The 21013-nt window shown below is 52.5% G+C and overlaps 2 protein-coding genes across 2 annotated transcripts; one reads left to right on the forward strand and one right to left on the reverse strand.

Moving 5' to 3' along the window:
- Positions 1–614: 614 nt before the first annotated feature.
- On the reverse strand, positions 615–8932 carry TAZ (tafazzin). The gene is given in 11 exon segments (XM_005701815.3): positions 615–1375; positions 1488–1529; positions 1531–1566; positions 1927–1979; positions 2140–2202; positions 2434–2475; positions 2582–2662; positions 6651–6736; positions 6986–7031; positions 8205–8333; positions 8490–8932. Coding segments are annotated over 11 exon segments (786 nt in total). The 5' UTR covers positions 8599–8932; the 3' UTR covers positions 615–1276.
- An 8104-nt stretch (positions 8933–17036) lies between these two features.
- Positions 17037–20956, forward strand: DNASE1L1 (deoxyribonuclease 1 like 1; the record flags this gene model as incomplete). The annotated part of the gene is made up of 7 exons (XM_013977144.2): positions 17037–17213; positions 17574–17662; positions 17748–17834; positions 18898–18998; positions 19158–19270; positions 19352–19600; positions 19689–20956. Coding segments are annotated over 7 exons (963 nt in total), but the record flags the coding sequence as incomplete, so codon positions are not given.
- Positions 20957–21013: the final 57 nt, after the last annotated feature.

Genomic DNA, 21013 nt, shown 5'->3' on the forward strand with positions numbered 1-21013 from the left:
ACTGACTCAATGGACATGAATTTGAGCAAATTCTGGGAGACAGTGTAGGACAGGGAAGCCTGGTGTGCTGCGGTCCATGGGGTCAGAGAGTCAGACACAACTTAACAACTGAACAACTACCTGTGGACAAACTGGAGCCCTAAACAGAGCTGGCTTTTCTCTCAAGAGGATTTCCCTTCTGCCAGGAGTGCCACCGCCCTGGATCCTCCTACCTTTTCTCCCACCCAGAGCTCCAAACTCAGTCAAGTTGTCCCCCTTCCCACCTCTCATCACAGCACGTGTAGTTTGCAGCAGCTCACTGGGAGCTTCAGAGACCACCTCTGCCTAGGGAACCAGCCTGAGGACTGAATTGCTACTTGCTTCTCCCTGCCTTGCAAACTTTAGGTTCTGAATCAAGTCCATTAACCTCATGCTGCACCATTTGCAGAATGAGATGAAGCCCTACTGTTGTCAGGCTGCATGGGGATTGCAGACAAGGATGGAAGTCTTCAGTGGCTGGTGCCCACTGAGAGCCCGTCCAGTCAAGTGCTGTTGACGTGCCCAGAGCTCTCAGGGGCCAGCCTTCTGGTCCAGAGGGTCACCTCCCAGCCCCACCCCTACAGAGAGGCCAGAGGTAAAAGAGCACAACACAAATCCTTTATTGATAGTTTATAACACAACAAAGGGATTCAAGTGATGCCAGGGAGGCAGAAAGAACAGTGGGCCCCAGCGAGGGGCCGGGTCTTGGGCCCCATTGGACCTGGCTCCCCTTATAGAAAAGGGCAGCTCTTCCACCTGCAGCCCAGGGCTGGGCCCTGCCCGAGGCTCCCATGCCTGCAGGGAGCACAGGCAGAAGAAAGACATGGCTGATGGCTATCCCTGAGGAAGCAGTGAGATCAGGGCTCCTCCTTCCAGTGCCCTGATGGATCAGGCCCTCCTTCCAGTCCCCAGCTCTGGGAGCAAACGGCTTGCAGGTGAAAGAGCACAGGGCCCCCCGCCTAAAGGTCTTTCCTCCCTGCGTGGCCAAGTGCGAGGAGCAGCTGAGAGCCTTCTTTCAGTGGCAGAACCAGAGGTGCTACAATGCTTGCCCACTCGGAGGGGGATCCCTGGAAGGGTTATGCACCAATCTGTCAAAAGGACCATATCTGAGCTCCAAGCATCAGTCCATCCCCCAGCCCAGCACCCAAAGGCGGCGCTGAGAGAGCTGGGAGGGGTCCCAGAGCTGTGTCTGGACCAGGCCTCGCCACCCCCTCCCAGTCCAAAAGGCAGCTGGACCCAGGTCTAGGCGGGATGGCACCTATCTGGCTTGCAGGTGGTTGTGGAGCTGCTCTGCCTGGCTCTTCAGGCGCTGGAATTCCTCTTGGATGAAGTCCGTCAGGGCTTTGCGCATCTCCACCTGAGGGCGAAGGACTGGGGCTGCCACGCAGTCCTCAGGGAGCTTCGCCCAGGGCACCTGAGGAAGCCAAGGGCACTGGGACGGGCGAGGACAGCCCCAAGGAGAAACTCACTGCTGATTTGTTCTCTGCCCGCAGCCGTTCAAGCACAGGCCGGGGCACTGAAGGGCTTGCCAATCAGCACGGTGATTTTCTGCGGGGAGACCAGCCGCCAGTGGGTTGACAGGAGCGGGGGGCGGGGTGCCCACAACCCCAGCACTAAGATGCTGAGTACCCCCTTGGGTCCACCCTCCTGCTTTAAAACGGGGGTGGTCGGGCTCAGTGACATCCAAGCCAGTCCTGGGGTCCATGCCCAAGTCATCCCTATCCTGCCCTCGCCCTGGCCATGATGCCAGGAAACCGCCCCTTGTCTCTGCTTCACTCTGTTCCCTCTGCTGCAAGCCCAGCCCCTCTTGAATCTGGGCTCGGTGGTGCCGTGTGGAAGTCACAGGGCAGAGGGAAGACAGACAGACAGACAGACAGACAGACAGACATGATCGGTGGCCCTACCTACCTGCCCAAAGCGGGGGAAGTAGGGTGGACTGTTAGGAAGGACATCGTTCATTCCTGCAGCACAGCAGACAGAGAGCCAGGGTGCAGGTGTGGGGGGTGGAGCAGGGCAGTCCAGGAACCCTGACTCGACCACCCAGAGGAGACCCATCCCACAAGACCACTGTGCAAAGCCCCTCTCCCTGGGCTGCAGCGGTGGTCCGAGAGGGAGGCTCACCAACATGCCACAGGGGCAGGATGATCGGATTGAGATGACATTCGGCGATCAGGCGACCTATTCCTGCCCGGGGGGAGAGGCAGAAACATTGGCATGAGCGGCATTTTGGTGCCAGCCTGTGGACAGGGCCGCTCCTGCCCTCCCTGCAACCCCATTCAAAGCAGCTGCCCTGGGCCAGCTCCTCTTCCAGGCTGGCCTTTGGTCTGGGCCCATCCCCCTTCTGTGGCAATGATCACAGTCATCTGCCCCACGTGCCTGGGTCCCACCCAGCCAGAAAGGACCAGTGGCTCTTACCCCACTTGAAGCGGAGGAACTCAGAGCTCATGTTCACTTTTCCTGTTGAGAGAGAGGATGGAGTCGCAGCTTAGGGGCTACTGGGAGGAGATGGGGGCAATCCCATCCAGATCTTCGAGCGAGTTGCAACCCTGCTAGTGCCACTGACCTTCTGGGAATATGTGCACCCAGTCCCCGTGGTTGAGCTTCTCCAAAATGAAATCCATTCCCTTCTGGTAGACGCCGTCTCCTGCCAATGAGAAAGTCTCCTCCATCAGTCTCGGTTGTCCAGGACCCCCCTCCTCCACTTCACCCCCAGGGCCTGGTCCACGCGAACATCGCAGATGGTAAAGCGTCTGCCTGTAACGCGGGAGACCTGGGTTCAATCCCTGGGTCGGGAAGATCCCCTGGAGAAGGAAATGGCAACCCACTCCAGTACTCTTGCCTGAAAAATTCCATGGACGGAGGAGCCTGGCGGGCTACAGTCCATGGGATCGCAAAGTCAGCCACGACTAAGCAACTTCCCTTACTTCCTTGCGAACCATCTATGACCCCGCCTTCTGCCCATCAGTCCCAGCACAGCTGCTTCCCCTGAGCAACTCCGGCTGTGGTCAGACACCTGCAGTGTGTGCCCTCTCGGACCCCCAAACTGATTACTGTCCTCCCTGCCCCTGCTTCCACAGTTGGGCTCTTGGAGCCTTGGGACAAGCTAGTCCAGGAGCAAGCCTCCCAGCGGCTGCCGCTGGCCCAGAGGAAGCTACAGGAGCAAAGCAAGGCTATTTGTGATCTCTAGTCTCACTGGGGCCCAAGGTTCTGCATAGCAAGCCTTTCCCCAGGGTCTCTTACAGACCAGTTCCCACAGGCACCCCTCAGGGGCCTCTGAGCCTCGCCTGAGTCCTCAGCCTCTGCCGTCCCTCCCTCCTGCTCTCCCCTTCCTTGAAGGGCGCCCCTTGAAAACTCGAGTCACCCTTTGTAAAGAATCCACCTGTAATGTGGGAGACCTGGGTTCAATCCCTGGGCTGGGAAGATCCCCTTGAGAAGGGAATGGCTTACGCACTCCAGTATTCTGGCCTGGAGAATTCCATGGACTTTATAGTCCATGGGGTCGCAAAGAGTTGGACACAGCTGAGTGACTTTGACTCACAGTGTCACTGAGAGTTGGGGAAAAGTCAAATCTGCTACATGGAAAATGCTGTGGCTGAGCCATCTCCGATGCTGGCAACACTGCCTCAGAGATGCCCCGAGACTGTGACACTGGCCCCAAGTGGCCCAGCGGTCAGCAATAACCCAGACACGACTGCTGGCTCTTGACTTGGGCGTCACATGGGGACAATCTGTGCCCACACGCAGTAAAAACCTTGCTTGCCAAGTTTGTCCAGAGAGTGGACAAAGACCGAGAAAGAGGGAGGCTGAAAAAGAGGGGTAAATATCCTTATCTCATCAAGTGAGGAGTAGAGAGCCACAACACAAAGAGGGAGAGTGGGGCTTCCCTGGTGGCCCAGTGGCTGAGATTCCACACTGCCCACTGCAGGGGGTGCAGGTGCATTCCTGGTCAGGGAAGTAAGATCTTGCTTGCCCTGTGGCATGACCAAGAAAAATAAAACAAACAGGGAGACACGGACAGAGGGATGGTAGGACTACCTGGGCCGATGCCCTAAGAAATGAACTTCCAACCTCTTCTCTGCAAGGCCAAGTCTTTGGAAGGTGCTAGATAGGGATCCAAGGGTCTCAACCCAATCCACATGGAAACAGCCCAGCAGCTCCCTCAGGGGCTGGAGTTGGGGAGCAGTCACCCACTGCAGTTTCTCTGGGTGTCATAAGTGAGAGCTGCGGGTTCCCTACTTGGGATCACACAACCCACTAGGGCTGGGCTTCAGAGGCACAGGCTCCTGCTTGACAAAAACCAACTGGTGCGAACCAGCCTTCCAGCTTGCAATCGAAATTTTAAAATTCTATGCTTGTGGAGCAACCCTTCAGGATGTTTAGCTTTTACAAATGCTATTTCTACTCACTTGCATGGCTTGTGCAAGATCACTTTGACACTTCATGTCCTAGCACGAGGTGGGGAGGAAATTTTCTGGAACACAGAAGCAAAGTATACTGGGTACTTCCTTTGCTTCAATTGTTAGGCCTTTACTGCACGACCAATGCATTTGACAGCTTGTCCCTTCCCGCATTCTCTCACCAGAAGGTGCTTAGGAATAAGACTGCACTTGCTGCTTTTATTGTACCCTAAAATGTAGATACAGGTCAAAAAGAAAAACGAGGGTAGAAGTGGACACGGAAAGCCCCTGAGGTCACAGAAAGGAGGGACTAAGACTCAAGACAGAGTACCCAAGCAGCATCAGCATCACTCAGAGCAGTGCATGATGGATACCATGGTCAACTGCAGTGACACTGGGGCCTCTGCTTGTGTTTTGGGGAGATGAAGTTGCCTCCAAATGCAGCAAAAAAGAGAGTGTTCCAGGCAGGGGTCTCTGGGGAGTAAGTAAGTCTGCAGACCTGAGGGGTGGGCACTGCAACTTTTCATTGGATGGTGATGGTTTAGTCACCAAGTCGTGTCTGACTCTGGCGACCCCATGGGTTGTAGCCCGCCAGGCTCCTCTGTCCATGGGATTCTCCGGGCAAGAATACTGGAGCGGATTGCCATTTCCTTCTCCAGAGGCTCTTCCCAACCCAGGGATTGAACCCAGATCTCCTACATTGCAGGCAGATTTTTTTCCGACTGAGCCAAACCATCATTACCATTTCCACTACTAGCAATAAGGTTTCCCCTGACCTCAAACACCCCCTGGTCACTTCCTCCTTACACCCCAACTTCCAGGAGGAGTGCCCCCCACCCTGCAGGGCCCCTCCCCACCACTCCCTCAGCTCTGGTGGCTGTCAGTCCAGGGAAGTGGCTCCTCCAGGATCACGGGAAGCTTCCACAATAGCCAGGAGCCCTGTTTTGCTCCCTGCTGTACTGGGGGCTTATGTCTCCACTGTGGTAAGGGGCTGTCCTGGTCCCTTCTCTCCCCCTCTACACTCTCATTTCTGTGTGGCTGACTTCGTTTGCACCAGAGTTCCCAGGATCTTTTAGAGTTCCAGAATGGCACATCACACTGTCTCCGGATTGCTCCCTCCTCAGGTGACAGGATCTCTCAATGCCCTGCTGCTCGTCCCTGGTCCCATCCTCCCAGAGGTTCCGTGGCACCTGCTGTCACCTAGTGTCATCGTTGAGTTTTCTTCTCCTCGCCCCCCACCCCCGGCCACGACCAACCTATCAACAAGTCCTGGCAACTCCACCTCCAAAGCACAGCCCAAAGCACGTGGTCCCCAGCTCTCTGTGGTGACCCCCAGAGGCCCTGTCGCCAGAGGAACCGTGACAGCCCCTAACCAGGCTCCTGGCCTCCATTCAACCCCGATTCTATCCACCAAGTACACTGCAGCCCAGGGGCTCTCTCTTTCTCTTAACCACACAAGAAAGCACATCAAATTCTTAGCACGATTGTTCTACAAGCATCACAGGCAGCCCGTAACCTACATTTTCTGCCTTGGTCACGTACCCTTTCAGGGTTTGCTACGTGCTTCCTGGGTCTAGGATGCCTTGCCTTTCATACTCTGCCAGGAAAAATCCCACTTCCCCAGAGGACCAAGCAAGCTGGATTTGAATTCGGGCTTGGCCACCTCTCGCCCTATGATCTTGACCCCACAGCTTTCTCTCTCTGAGCCCCTTTTTCTGGAGAAGGGGGACCCGAATGGCCCCGACCTTCTGAAGCTCTCAAGGGGTATGGAGTAATCACCCCATGTCACACAGCTCGACACAGAAGCCTGTTTGTTTTCACAAACTCACAGACTCCGGCACGTGCCACCACCATCGCTGACTGATGACACCACATGGCCATCAGTGCGTCTCTTAGCAACGGCCTCCCAAGAAGCAACTGTGGATAATGTCTCCTTGACCTCCAATGCCAGAGCCCCAGGGCACCCAGTCCTCCGGCACTTGCAGGGAAATCGGTGCTCTCCAAGAAACCACTGCTCCCTCCTCCCAGATGATGGAGGTGGGCCTCATGCGAGTGAGGCAGCCGCATGAGGTGCCTGCAGCCCTGGCACCTAGGTGGCCTGTCCCACCGGCGTCCCTCAACTCCCAGTGCAGCTGAACCAGAGACACTGCCACCAGTCTCCCTGCCCCTGGAAGGGCCAGAGAAGTGTCCCCGGCACCCAGCAGCCCAACAGCCCCTCGTAGAGGAGTGGCTCACCTCGGCACACGGGCACACACTTGCCCAAGCTGAAGAAGTGTGAGTGCAGCTCCTTGGTGAAGCAGATGTCTGCAGCTGTAGGGGTCCTGGAGTGGGGATGGATGCAGTCACCCCGGCTTCTCCTGCACCCTGCTTCCCTGCCACCCTCCTCCCGCCAGCGTGCTGCCTAACGGCATCGGCAATGCAGAATGGAGGCACAGGAGGGCCAGTGGGGTCCCACCCCAGGCCCTGCCTGGACTGCTGGAGGCCACCTCCTGAGCGGGCCAGGAGGAGGGCCAATCTGGGCATACGGGTAAGGCCTGCTGGGCCCACTGTGGGGGTCCATTCCTCCTCACCAACGCATCAACTTCAGGTTCCAGATGTGACGGAGTTTCAGGATCCCTGGAGGAGAGAAGGCTGCATGCCTCAACTGACCTTGTACCTAGGGGGGCACCACTTTCTGTCACCCTGTTTCAGGGAATGAGGGACAAGGACATTTCCCTATAGCCCAAAGAGCTATCTTCCAGACCCTTCGGCTGGACCCCCAAGTTCTCCCTGGCTCCTCCATCTTCCACCCCCTGTATCTTAGTAGTCACCACATCCGGCCTGCCTACCTCCCTGATATATGCTAATGCTGCCCATCCCTGCTGACTCAGCATTAAAGAATCCACTTGCAATGCAGGAGATGGGGGTTCGATCACTGGGTGGGGAAGATCCCCTGGAAGAGGGCATGACAACCCACTCCAGTATTCTTGCCTAGAGAATCCTATGGACAGAGGAGCCTGGTGCGCTGCCGCAGAGTCAGACAAGACTGAAGCGACTAAACATGCACACACAGCACATCCTTCTAACTATTCCTCCACTGTCACTGCCACCACCCTGGTCCAGGTGACTGGATGGCACTAAAACCTTCCTCCTGGTCCCTGGGATTTGCCTCTGGCACCCTACAGGCCATCTTCTGCCCAGAGCAGCAAGTGTGTGCTCTGAACGACTAAATTGACCACATGGCTCCCCATGAGCTCCCTGTCCTCGTCCAGCAGTGGGAGCTCTGGACACCCCTGTAGCCAGCCACCTGGGTTATTACAGCCAAGCAACTCCCTGTGAAGTCAGCACAGCAGAACTTCTAGACTCCCCAGCGAGGCTGGTCGAAGGCTACAAACCCAGCCTGAGGCAAAGCCGGAACCAGAACACAGGTCTTCCAGCCCCTAGCCCAGAGCTTCCTTGACAGGACACTCTGTGCTCCTCAGATTTATTCCCAAAGCTCTTCCGAACCATCAGCAGTTTAAAGAATGGAGGGTCCCGCAGGCCTGATAGCTCAGAGTAAAGTAGCCGTCAGACTTTGCCTTGTGGTCATCTCCTCACTTCCTCCAAATTCCAGAGGCCCTCTCCAAATCACACTACCTAGGAGAATGCTGAAGGGGCCACAAATCAAACTTTCATCCCTGAGGCAGGACACCCCAGAAACAGGAGTGTGAGGACCAGGCAAAGAGCCCTGTGAGGAGTTTGTTCTGTTTGTTTGGCCCTGACCCAGGTTCCCTCCTTGCCTCCCCAAGCCGAGCACGCTGGCCCGTGTACCCCAGAGATGAGGGTCATCCATGCACGACTGGTGATTGGAGACCGTGATGAGGGGTGTGGCTGGGCCTCGGTTCTCGATGAGATCGTACAGCACCTCCTTGTTGTGGACGGTGAGGTGGTTCATGCACTCTGAGGGGAGACGGGCAGGATAGGGATCTTGGCTTCTTTCCCCAGGGGCCCAGCGCTCCCCCCTACCAAGCCAACCCCTGCCAGCGCCCCGAACCCCAACTCTGGCTGGGCGTGGAGCCACGCGGCCGACCCTGCCTCGGCTGTGGGCCCACTCACTGGTCCAGAAGCAGCTGTAGGTGCCCACCAGGCCCATGACGACGCTGCTGGCCAGGGTCCAGGTGAGCGGCGGCACCACGGGGAACGGCCATTTCACGTGGAGGGGCATCTCCCCCGGACCCAGCTTCCGCCACAGCCCCCAGCGGCCCGGCGCTCCCCTTGCCCTGGGGCAAGCCTATAGGGGCCGCTCTAGGTCTACGTCCTCAACCGCTCGGGAGCCGGGTCACTAACAGGCCCACGGATGGGCGCCACAGCTCGGCGCGACAGGGCACTCGACCAAGGTCACCTCGCGGGTCGGGCCTGAACCGGGCCCGGTCCCGGCCTCGCTCTCGCGCCACACACTAGCCGTCCCGGAACCAAAAAACCGGGAGCGCACTGAGGAGCCCGGGCTGATGGCGGCGTTAGCCGCGAGCTCCGCGGACCCGCCGGAAAGCGAGACTGCGGTGGCGCCGGGCTCGACCGCCGACTGTCGCAAAACTCTCTCGGGCCGCTCGATGGCAGCGATGACAGGCTGACGGGCGGCTTGGCCCCGCCACGCCACGGCCCCGCCACGCTCCGGCGCAGGAGGGGCTCGAGCCCCGCCCCCTCTCCCGAGTCCACTTCCCTTTTGTCTACTTTGTTCGTCCTTGGAAAAGTCTCCGTGACTAACGTGCTGCCTGGCACGGTTATCTGACGCCACTCAAGGTTGGGGTTGGCAGAGCCCTTTTAGTTTTTTCCCCTTTGTTTTCATTAATTTCAACTAACATAGAATTAACTACTTTATAGCATTTTTATTATATAGATTATTTTATGAATGTACCATATGTAATGTTATTACACTACATAATTTTTACATAATTATCTATATACACTGCAAAATTCAGATTTAAATTGAAGAAAGTAGGGAAAATCAGTAGACCAATAAGGTAGGACCTAAATCAAATCCCTTACAGTTGTACAGTGGAAGTGACAATAGATTCAAGGGGTTAGATCTGATAGAGTGCCTGAAGAACTATGGGCAGAGGCTCATGACATTGTACAGGAGGCAGGGATTAAGACCATCCCCAAGAAAAAGAAATGCAAAAAGGCAAAATACGTGTCTGAGGAGGCCTTACAAATAGCTGAGAAAAGAAGAGAGGCAAAAGGCAAAGGAAAAAGGAAAGATACACCCATCTGAATGCAGAGTTCCAAAGAATAGCAAGGAGAGATAAGAAAGCCTTCCTAAGTGATCAATGCAAAGGAATAGGGGAAAACAATAGAATGGGAAAGACTAGAGATCCCTTCAAGAAAATTAAAGATACCAAGGGAACATTTCCTGCAAAGATGGGCACAATAAAGGACAGAAGTGGTATGGACCTAACAGGAGCAGAAGATATTAAGAAGAGGTAGCAAGAATACACAGAAAAACTGTACAAAAAAGATCTTAAAGACCCAGATAACCATGATGGTATGATCACTCATCTAGAGCCAGATATCCTGGAGTCTGAAGTCAAGTGGGCCTTAGGAAGCATCACTATGAACAAAGCTAGTGGAGGTGATGGAATTCCAGGTGAGCTATTTCCAATCCTAAAAGATGATGCTGTGAAAGTGCTGCACTCAATATGCCAGCAAATTTGGAAAACTCAGCAGTGGCCGCAGGACTGGAAAAGATCAGTTTTCATTCCAGTCCAAAAGAAAGGCTATGGCAAAGAATGTTCAAACTACCGCACAATTACACTCATCTCACATGCTAGCAAAATAGTTCTCAAAATTCTCCAAGCTAGGCTTCAACAGTACATGAACTGAGAACTTCCAGATGTTTAAGCAGGATTTAGAAAAGGGAGAGGAACCAGAGATCAAATGTCCATCTGATGGATCATACGAAAAGCAAGAGAGTTCCAGAAAACATCAACTTCTGCTTTATTGACTACACCAAAACCTTTGACTGTGTGGATCACAACAACAAACTGTGGAAAATTCTTCGAGATGGGAATACTAGACCACCTGAACTGCCTCCTGAGAAATATGTATGCACATCAAGAAGCAACAATTAGAACCGGACATGGAACAATGGACAGGTCCAAATTGGGAAAGGAGTATGTCAAGGCTGTATATTGTTACCCCCGTTTATTTAACTTTTATGCAGAGTACATCATGTGAAATACCAGGCTGGATGAAGCACAAGCTGGAATCAAGATTGCCAGGAGAAATATCAATAACCTCAGATATGCAGATGACCCCACACTAATGGCAGAAAGCGAAGAAGAAATAAAGAACCTCTTGATAAAGGTGAAAGAAAACAGTGAAAAAGCTGGCTTAAAACTCAGCATTCAAAATACTCAAATCATGGCATCTGGTCCAATCGCTTCATAGCAAATAGATGGGGAAACAATGGAAACAGTGACAGACTTTATTTTCTTAGGCTCCAAAATCCCTGCAGATGGTGATTGCAACCATGAAATTAAAAGACACTTGCTCCTCGGAAGAAAAGCAATGACCAACCTAGATAGCATATTAAAAAGCAAAGACAAAAAAAAAAAAAAAAAAGCAGAGACATTCCTTTGCCAATAAAGATCCGTCTAGTCAAACCTGTGGTTTTTCCAGTAATCATGTATGCATGTGAGAGTTGGACTATAAAGAAAGCTGGGCGCCGAAGAATTGATGCTTTTGAACTGTGGTGTTGGAGAAGACTCTTGAGAGTCCCTTGGACTGCAAGGAGATCCAACCAGTCCATCCTAAAGGAAATCAGTCCTAAATATTCATTGGAAGGACTGATGCTGAAGCCGAGCTCCAATACTTTGGCCACTTCATGCGAAGAACTGACTCATTGGAAAAGACCCTGATGCTGGGAAAGATTGAAGGCAGAAGAGAAGGACAGAGGATGAGGTGGTTGGATGGCATCACCGACTCAATGGACATGAGTTTGAGCAAGCTCTGGGAGTTGGTGATGGACAGGGAGGTCTGGCGTGCTGCAGTCCATGGGGTTGCAAAGAGTTGGACATGACTAAGCTACTGAACGAAATTACATACAATTGTATACAATTACCATATTACAGAATTACACTGTATGAATGTATGTTTGTAATAAAATGTCATATGTGATGTTATATGCAATGTATAGCAGCATATAACATACAATAGGAAATATATATAACAGTATTTTATATCATTTAGTATTGATACATCCAAAATGTCAGCCATTTCCAACTAGTTCCAGACATGTTCATCACCCAAAAAGAAAGCCCTGTACTCCTTAAGCAGTAATATTTTTAGTTTTTATTTTTTAAAGCACCGCATGACTTCATGTATTTAAAAAACATTTCCCCAGCAATTTCCTGGTCCAGTGGTTAGGACTTGGCGCTCTCACTGCCAAGGGTGCAGGTTCCGTCCTTGGTCCGGGAAATAAGTACCTGAAAGGTGTGGCGAGGCCAAAAAATTTAAAAATGCCCAAACCTTCTGCTCATCACCACCCCCAATCCATGAGTGGGTAGTTGCGGGGAAAACCGCACTACAAACCAGCCAGTGAGGACCCACCGCCGGGCCGCAGAACCCGCGCGAGTCGCCCACTTGTCCCAGCAGCGACCCCCACGGGGACTCCCCTCGCGGTCTGCCCTGGGCTCCACCTACACGGCGCGTTCCTGCGCCCGCTCGCCTGCGGCCGTGCAGAGAACCTAGGAGTGCGCGGCCCGAAGACTTGGAGAGAAGGCTTTTGTCCTGGGGTGGTGGGGGACGCCCAGGCTCGCCGCGGGGCTCCCCTCGGTGCGCCAAGCGCTCCAGGTCGGGCCCAGGACCGACTCTGACTCACGGCTCGCCCCGCGCCTCAGAGCCTCCGCCGCCGCAGGCGCCAGGTCCCTCGCGGGCGGGGAAGGCGGAGTCTGCTGGGAAGGCGGGCGGCCGGGTCAGCGATTCCCAGGCCCCGGGCCGTCCTCCCTTCCACCGCCGAGGCGGAGCCAGGGCCGTGCCCGCCCGCCGGAAGGGTGAGGCCGGCAAACCGGCCTCGACCGAGCGGTCAGTGTGTTGGCGGAGTCTTCCTCTGCTGTCCCCTTCCGTCTAGGCCGGCGCTGCAATTCCCTGGGGGCTGTCGCGATCAGCCCACAGCACAGAAAGGTGTAGAGACGGCCTGGTCTGCGCAGGTATGGACGCCCTCTAGCCAGAGGGGAAAGGAGAAAGTGGCCCCCAGCCTGGGAAGGCCAGGCGGGAAGGGAATTCCAAGGCTGGGGCTCAGGGCTGGTGTTGGGAGACGGGACCCCGCTTTGGGCTGAGGCCAAAGTGAAAGTGAAGTCGCTCAGTCGTGTCCGACTCTTTGTGACCCCATGGTAGTCCATGGAATTCTCCAGGCCAGAATACTGGCGTGGGTAGCCTTCTCCAGTGGATCTTCCTGATCCTGGGATTGAACCAGGGTCTTTTGCATTGCAGGCAGATTCTCTACCAAATCTACCAACTGAGCTATCAGGGAAGCCCTGAGGGGAGGAACTCTCTAGTTCTTCTTGCCCTCCGCCCTCCTGGGAGCCCATGGCCCCAGAGCCTCCAAGCTTGCCCTTGCCTGCCCAGGGCTGCCTAAAGACCCATGGGCATCCCAGAATAGGCACTGGGGAAGGAGCCCAAACCAGCATGAGTGACACTAGCAGGTGGCTAGAGAGAAACAGGCAGGGGGCCGAGCCAGGGCGAAAGTGAGCCCAGGGAGGAAGGTCACAGAAGTAACAGAAAAGCCGGCAGAGGGAAGTAGACGGACTGACATGGCTGTGTGAGGGTGACACCTGCAGGAAGTGGGCTTTGGTTGCAGAGTCGCAGACGACTCTGGCTGACTTGAATCCAGCAATTGAAGGAGTTTATCTTAAAGATCATATCTGGCAGCTGGGGAGAAAGAAATGCACCATGATGGTCCTCCTGGTTGCTGATGCTGGTGAAAAGGTAGAATCAACTCTAAGTCTGAACCCTGGTGTGCTGCTGATGGGAATGGAAGATGAGGCAGCCACTGTGGAAAATAGTATGACGTTCCAAAAAAAAAGAAAAAAAATAGAGAATTACCATTTTGTTGTTGTTGCTCAGTTGTGTTCAACTCTTTGCGATCCTATGGACTGCAGCACACCAGGCTTCCCTGTCCTTCACCATCTCCCAGAGCTTGCTCAAACAAACTCATGTCCGTTGAGTCAGTGATGCCATCCAACCATCTTATCCTCTGTCGTCCCCTTCTCCTCCTGCCTTCAAGCTTTCCCAGCATCAGGGTCTTTTCCGATGAGTCGACTCTTTGCATGAGGTGGCCAAAGTATTGGAGCTTCGGCTTCAGCATCAGTCCTTCCAATGAATATTTAGCACTGATTTCCTTTAGGATTGACTGGTGTGATCTCCTTGCAGTCAAAGGGACTCTCAAGAGTCTTCTCCAACACCACAGTTCAAAAGCATCAATTCTTCAGCGCTCAACCTTCTTTATGGTCCAACTCTCACATTGGTACATGACTACTCAAAAAACCATAGCTTTGACTAGACTGACCTTTGTTGGCAAAGTAATATCTCTGCTTTCTAATATGCTTTCTAGGTTGATCTTAGCTTTTCTTCCAAGGAGCAAGAGTCCTTGAATTTTATGGCTGCAGTCACCATCTGCAGTGATTTTGGAGCCCAAGAAAATAAAATCTGTCACCATTTCCATTGTTTCCCCTTCTATTTGCCATGAAGTGGTGGGACTGGATGCCATGATCTTAATTTTTTGAATGCTGAGTTTTTTGTTTTTTTTAAGAAGCTCTAAAAACATGTATTTTTCAAAGTACAGTTTTTCTCAATGTAATACAAGGCACGTGTCTAATAGATATACGTCTGTGTATAACTGAATGAAGTTCCTGAAAACAACAGCAACAACAAAAAATCGGAAATCACCTCTACTCTAATAGAACGTAACAATTTAAACTACCAAATAAAGAGTGGGGCATGAAGAAATGTGGCCACCTTGTGGCCACTTTGGGTAGCAACAATTTAAAACCTGTGAAGATGGGCACGTAATATCCCCAGGCCTTCAGGGATGCAAGGGAAAAAAACCTGTCATCAACGAACCACCTTAGGTAGATCCTGGAAAAAGAATTCAAAACCTGGCAATTGGTCAAGAAGCCAACCTTGGGAGGTAACTTTTACCCACACTCTTTCAAAATAATCACACGAAAAGATATCGGTATCACTGAAACTTCCTGCTGCTGCTGCTAAGTTGCTTCAGTCGTGTCCGACTCTGAGCGACCCCATAGACGGCAGCCCACCAGGCTCCCCCGTCCCTGGGATTCTCCAAGCAAGAATACTGGAGTGGGTTGCCATTGCCTTCTCCAAGAATGCTGAGTTTTAAGCCAGCTTTTCACTCTCCTCTTTCACTTTCATCAAGAGGCTCTTTATTTCCTCTTCGCTTTCTGCCATTAGGGTGGTGTCATCTGCATATCTGAGGTTATTGATATTTCTCCCGGCAATCTTGATTCCAGCTTGTGCTTCATCCAGCCCAGCATTTTGTATGATGCACTCTGCATATAAGTTAAATAAGCAGGGTGACAATATACAGCCTTGCCGTACTCCTTTCCCAATCTGGAACCAGTCCATTGTTCCATGTCCGGTTCTAACTGTTGCTTCTTGACCTGCACACAGATTTCTCAGCAGGCAGGTAAGGTGGTCTGATATTCCCATCTCTTTAAGAATTATCCAAAATAAGAATTTTCCACAGTTTGTTGTGATCCACATAGTCACAGGCTTTAGCGTAGTCAATGAAGCAGGAGTAGATGTTTTTCTGGAATTCTCCTGCTTTTTCTATGACCCAGTGGATGTTGGCAATTTGTCTTTTTTTTTTTTTTTTTTTGGCTTCCCTGGGTTATGGCACACAGGATCTTCGATCTTCACTGTGGCATGTGGGATCTAGTTCCCTGACCAGGAATTGAACCCAGGCCTCTGCACTGGGAGCTCAGAGTCTTAGCCACTGGACCACCAGGGAAATCCCGGATGTTGGCAATTTGATATCTGATTCCTCTGCCTTTTCTAAATCCAGCTTGTATATCTATAAGTTCTCAGTTCATGTACTGTTGAAGCCTAGTTTGGAGAATTTTGAGCATGACCTTGCTAGCATGACAAATGAGTGCAATTGTGTGGTAGTGTTCACATTCTTTGGTATTGCCCTTCTTTGGGACTGGAATTAAAACTGAAAACTGACCTTTTCCGGTCCTGTGGCCACTGCTGAGTTTTTCAAATTTACTGGCATTTTGAGTGAAGCGCTTCCACAGCATCATCTTTTAGGATTGGAAATAGCTCACCTGGAATTCTATCACCTCCACTGGCTTTGTTCGTAGTGATGCTTCCTAAGGCCCACTTGACTTTGGACTCCAGGATATCTGGCTCTAGATGAGTGATCATACCATCATGGTTATCTGGGTCTTTAAGATCTTTTTTGTATAGTTTTTCTGTGTATTCGTGCCACCTCTTCTTAATATCTTCTGCTTCTGTTAGGTCCATACCATTTCTGTCCTTTATCGAGCCCATCTTTGCATGAAATGTTCCCTTGGTATCTCTAATTTTCTTGAATGGATCTCTAGTCTTTCCCATTCTATTGTTTTCCCCTATTTCTTTGCATTGACCACTGAGGAAGGCTTTCTTATCTCTCCTTGCTATTCTTTGGAACTCTGCATTCAGATGGGTATATCTTTCCTTTTCTCCTTTGCCTTTCGCTTCTCTTCTTTTCACAGCTATTTGTAAGGCCTCCTCAGACAAGTATTTTGCCTTTTTGCATTTCTTTTTCTTGGGGATGGTTTTGATCACCGTCTCTTTTACAGTGTTATGAACCTCCATCCATAGTTCTTCAGGCACTCTGTCTATCAAATCTAATCCCTTCAATTTACATGATCCAGCAATTTCACTTCTGGGTACTTAATGAAGAGGATTGAAAGTAGGAGCTTGAAGAGATATTTGTAGAGTCATGTTCCCAACAGCATTATTGACAGTAGCCAAAAGGTGGAAGCAACCCAGTGTCTATGGATTGGTGAATAGATAAAATGTGCTCCATCCATCCAGTGGAATGTTATTTAAAATTTCAAAAGAGCATTCTGAGACCTGCTACATCATGGATGAAATGAGGACAGTATGGTCAGTGAACTCAAACAGTCACAAACAGACAGCTACTGTATGACTCCACTTGCATGGGTTGCCTAGAGGAGCCAGATTCCTAGAGACAGAAAGTAAGGATGGTGGGGGGCATGGGCTGGGGGAGGGAAGGAGGGTTATTGTCTAATGGGGACAGAGTTTCAGTTTGGGGAGATGATGAAGTTCTGGGGATGGATGGTAGGGATGGTTGCACAACAAGGTGAAGGTGCTTCATGCCACTGAACTGTGCACTTAAAAATGGTTCAGATGGTAAACTCAATGCTGAGTGTATTTGATCCCAATGGAAAAGAACAAGCCTGAGAAAGAGCTTCCAACATACATGCTGATGTTGGAAGATATCCACAAGGAAGAAAGGAGGACATGTGTGATGGCAGCACAGGGAAGCTGGTTCTGGGCAGCAGGATGAGCATCACTTTCTCTGTTGCATATTACCATGTCCTTCTGGAACTAGAACTGTGCGCAACTGGGACCTGAACCTGGGGCAACCTGGATTCCTCTGGAGCGTTCCAGAAGCCCATACACAGCCATGCTCTGCTCTTGCTCCTCCTCCTGGCCAGTGGGGCTGAGACCTTTCGCATCTGTGCCTTCAATGCACAGCGGCTGACACTTGTCAAGGTGGCCAGAGAACCTGTGCTTGACACCTTAGTGAAGGTCAGTTCATCCCTGCAGGGAAGCTGGGCCCCTGAGGACCATGACCCAAAACCCCTAGCCCTGTCTGACCAGGGGCATGTCCCAGAGAAGAGGGGGACATCAGGAAATATGGTGTGGCAATGTGGAGCAGCACCTTCCTTCACTGTCGTCCTCAGTCTCCTCCTCTGTAAAATGGGTGTGGTGTTTATGGCAATGGCATTCCATCTTCTCCCAGGGCTTTTCTAGCCTCACAGCTCTCTTGGGGCTGCAGCCAGTGTGTTATGACACTCATGGCCACGCCACTGCCCAGTCCCCAGAGAGACCACCCTTCTGCCTGGGCAGCTGGCCCTGAGCAGGACTAGCCTTCCTGGTTTCCTGCAGATCCTGGCTCGCTGTGACATCACGGTGCTGCAGGAGGTGGTGGACTCATCTGACAGTGCCATCCCCCTCTTGCTTCGAGAACTCAATCGGTGAGGAAGGCTCTGTGGGTCTTAACAGAGGGCCCTCCCTGCGAGAGCCTCAGGGTCGCTGACCCCAGGTCCCCTTTTCTGGCAGATTCGATGACTCTGGGCCCTACGCGTCCCACAGCAGCCTCCTGCTGGGGCGTAGCACATACAAGGAGAAGTACGTGTATCTCTACCGGTGAGCACAGACGGAGACCAAGGCGGCCTGGATGCTTGGTGCCATGTAGTAGCCCGAAGGGTGGCCCTCACCTTCACATTGTACTTCTCATCAGAGGTTTTATCCCGGGGTCTTCCTGTGCTCTACCCCAGACAGCTTTGGTGCCCATGTTTCCCTCCAGAAGGACACCTTCCTTCCCCAAGCATAGATGTGGGCACCCCATGCCTCCACCCTGCAGAAGCCACTGGGGCTCAGGGCTAAAGTGGCCCCCTCTGTGGGAGTGACTGGTTGCAGCTCCTGGGAAGAGACTCCCTGGGGACCTGTCTTGAGTCCTGGGCAGATGCAGTTTCTGGAAACAGCCCTCAGTCCCTGGGAGGACAGCCTGAGGGGGTCAGGATTGAGAGGGCAAGGGTGGCAGTCAGAGATGGAGACTTGCTCCTCTATATAGATGAAATTATATAATATCTAGAACTCACTCCAAAATGATGGGGGAACAGAGCCCTGCCCATATACCAGCCCCGCTCCTAATCTCAGAGTGGAAATTGATCTGAGTGTCCATCAGCAGATGAACGGGTAAATGAAAGGTGGTCTCTCCACACAGTGGAGTATCATTTGGCCTAAGAAGGGAAGAAGTCTCAGCCAGGCTGCAGCCCAGATGCAGCTGGGACACATGTGTTAAGGGAAAGAACCAGTCACAGAATACTACGTAGTATTTGATTCCATTCGCATGACGTGTTCAGCAGAGATGGAAAACAGATCAGGGGCTGAAAGGGAGGGGAATGGAAAATGCTCATGAGTGATGTTTCTTTGGCCTGCTAAGAATATTCTGAAATTGATTGTGGTGATGGTTGCACAACTTTGTGCATTGGCACTGAACTGTGCATGTTAAACAAGGTACCTTTATGCTAAGTGAATTCTAGCTCAATCTAAAAGAAGTTCTAGAAAGAAGGGCTGGAAGGCTGTGCTTCCATGAAATAGAGCTGCTGGTGGCGGGTCCCCCTCCCTGAGTGCCAGCTCTGATGTGGGCACTTGCAGACCAAGAGCAGTGACATGGGGCCACCGCTTCTTGTCCCTGGTCCACCAGGTCACATGAGGCAGAGGTCCGGGACTCCTACATATACGACAATCAGGATGATCTCTTTACCCGGGAGCCCTTTGTGTGCTGGTTCTCTTTACGCAGCAAGGGTAAGAGGAGGGGGTAGAAGGGTGGTCCCACTGTGGGGGAGCAGGAAGTGGAGTCTGGAGGGTTCTGCCAGGGCAGGGGGTGGGCTTGGTCACCCAGCAGGGACTGGGCCGGGGAGGGCCAGGAGTGGCTGGGAGCCCTGTGTCCCTGGGGTCTTGCAGTTCTTCCCAGCCTTGTGCTGGTCCCGCTGCACACCACTCCGAAGGCCGTGGAGACGGAGCTGAATGCCTTATATGACGTGTTTCTGGATGCTTCCGAGCGCTGGCAGACCAAGGTAGGGCTGGGCCGATTCTGTGGGAGGGAAGAGGGCCAGGGCAGCCAGGCAGCTGGGCCTGACAGCTGCCTGCATCTCCAGGATGTGATCCTGCTCGGGGACTTCAATGCTGACTGTGCATCACTGACCAAAAAGCGCCTGGACGACCTAGTTCTTCGGACTCAGGCTGGCTTCCACTGGGCCATCGCCGACGGTGTGGACACTACGGTGCGGGCCAGCACCCACTGCACCTACGATCGTATCGTGCTCCATGGGGAGCACCTCCAGAGCCTGCTGCGTGGCGCGGCCGCCTTCAACTTCCCCCAGAGCTTTGGGCTCACTGAGCAGGAGGTAAAGCAGTGGTGAGGCTGCAGTGGGCTCCCCGGGAAGCCCCTTGGGCCTGAGACTGATGCTTTGTCTCCCCGCTGCCTGCCCCTAGGCTCTCAACATCAGTGACCACTACCCTGTGGAGGTGGACCTGGCGCTGAGCCGGGCAGTGCACGGGGTCCAGCCCCCCTGCCTGGACACTCTGTGGCTGTCACTGCTGCTGCCCCTCCTGGCCCCCCAGCTGGGCCTGGTGGCCTGAAGCCATGTACCTGCTGCCCCAAAGTGAGGACTGTCCTGTCTTCTGGACTCAAAGCCCTGCCCTGCTCCCAGCCTGCCCTGGTGCCACCCCTCTGTGTGCCTTCGCTTTGGGTGTGTCCTCTGGTCAGGCCTTTGCCTGCCTGGCATCAAAAGGTAGAAAAGGCAGGTGGGGCCCTGGGGCTGGACCCACGCCACTTGTCCCCCGGGTAGTGTCAAGAATGAGGACAAAAGACTGGGTTAGGGGGTGAGGGGGCTCAGTAGAGGTGATCTTGGCTCAAGGGCAGGGCTCAGAGAAGGGAATTGCAACAGATCAAAGGATTTTATCCTGACAAAACCATCCACTCCAAGAACAGAAAGCCAGATGACACAGACATTACATGTGTGTAGCAGACATGCCAAAAGGTTCATCTTTAACATACACAAGACTCCTAGGAAACAGTATTAAGACCCCAGGAGATACAATGGTAGAGATCAGCAGTTTATACACACACACACACAAACTAGAAAACAACAGGAGATACAAGGGAAGAGATCAGCAATTTATACACAGACATACACACATAAGAAAACAGCAAGTGGTCAAACTCATTGTAACTTAACCAGATGCCGTAACACCTCTGGTCAAGTCCATGTTCAGACCACAATGCAATTTGGCCCCTACCACTCAGAGTGTGGTCAAGCACTGCCTAGAAGAGGCTGATCACCAAGGCTATAGATGCACACAAAGTATCTATAGAAACCAGTGTAACCATTATAGATACTTTGTAAATGTGTGGTCCTATGGGGGTAAAGACTTCCCTGGTGGCTCAGATAGTAAAGCTGCCTACAATGTGGGAGACCTGGGTTCAATCCCTGGGTTGGGAAGATCTCCTGGAGAGGGAAATGACAACCCACTCCAATATTCTTGCCTGGAAAATCCCATGGATGGAGGAGCCTGGTAGGCTACAGTCCATGGGGTTGCAAAGAGTCGAACACGACTGAGCAACTTCACTTCACTTCACGGGGGTAAAAGGACACACAGCAAAAGTTAACTAAATGACCCCATTTAGTGTGTTGTCAGCACAGAGCTCTTCCCCACCTCCCTTTTCCAGAAAACAGACCTCATTAAAAATCTGGACAACAGCTATTGTACTGTTAATTAACTGTGACCTAGAAACATCTACTTGAGGTACAAGGGTG

This window comes from Capra hircus, unplaced genomic scaffold, assembly GCF_001704415.2.
Source record: "Capra hircus breed San Clemente unplaced genomic scaffold, ASM170441v1, whole genome shotgun sequence".
NCBI classification, from domain to species: domain Eukaryota; kingdom Metazoa; phylum Chordata; class Mammalia; order Artiodactyla; family Bovidae; genus Capra; species Capra hircus.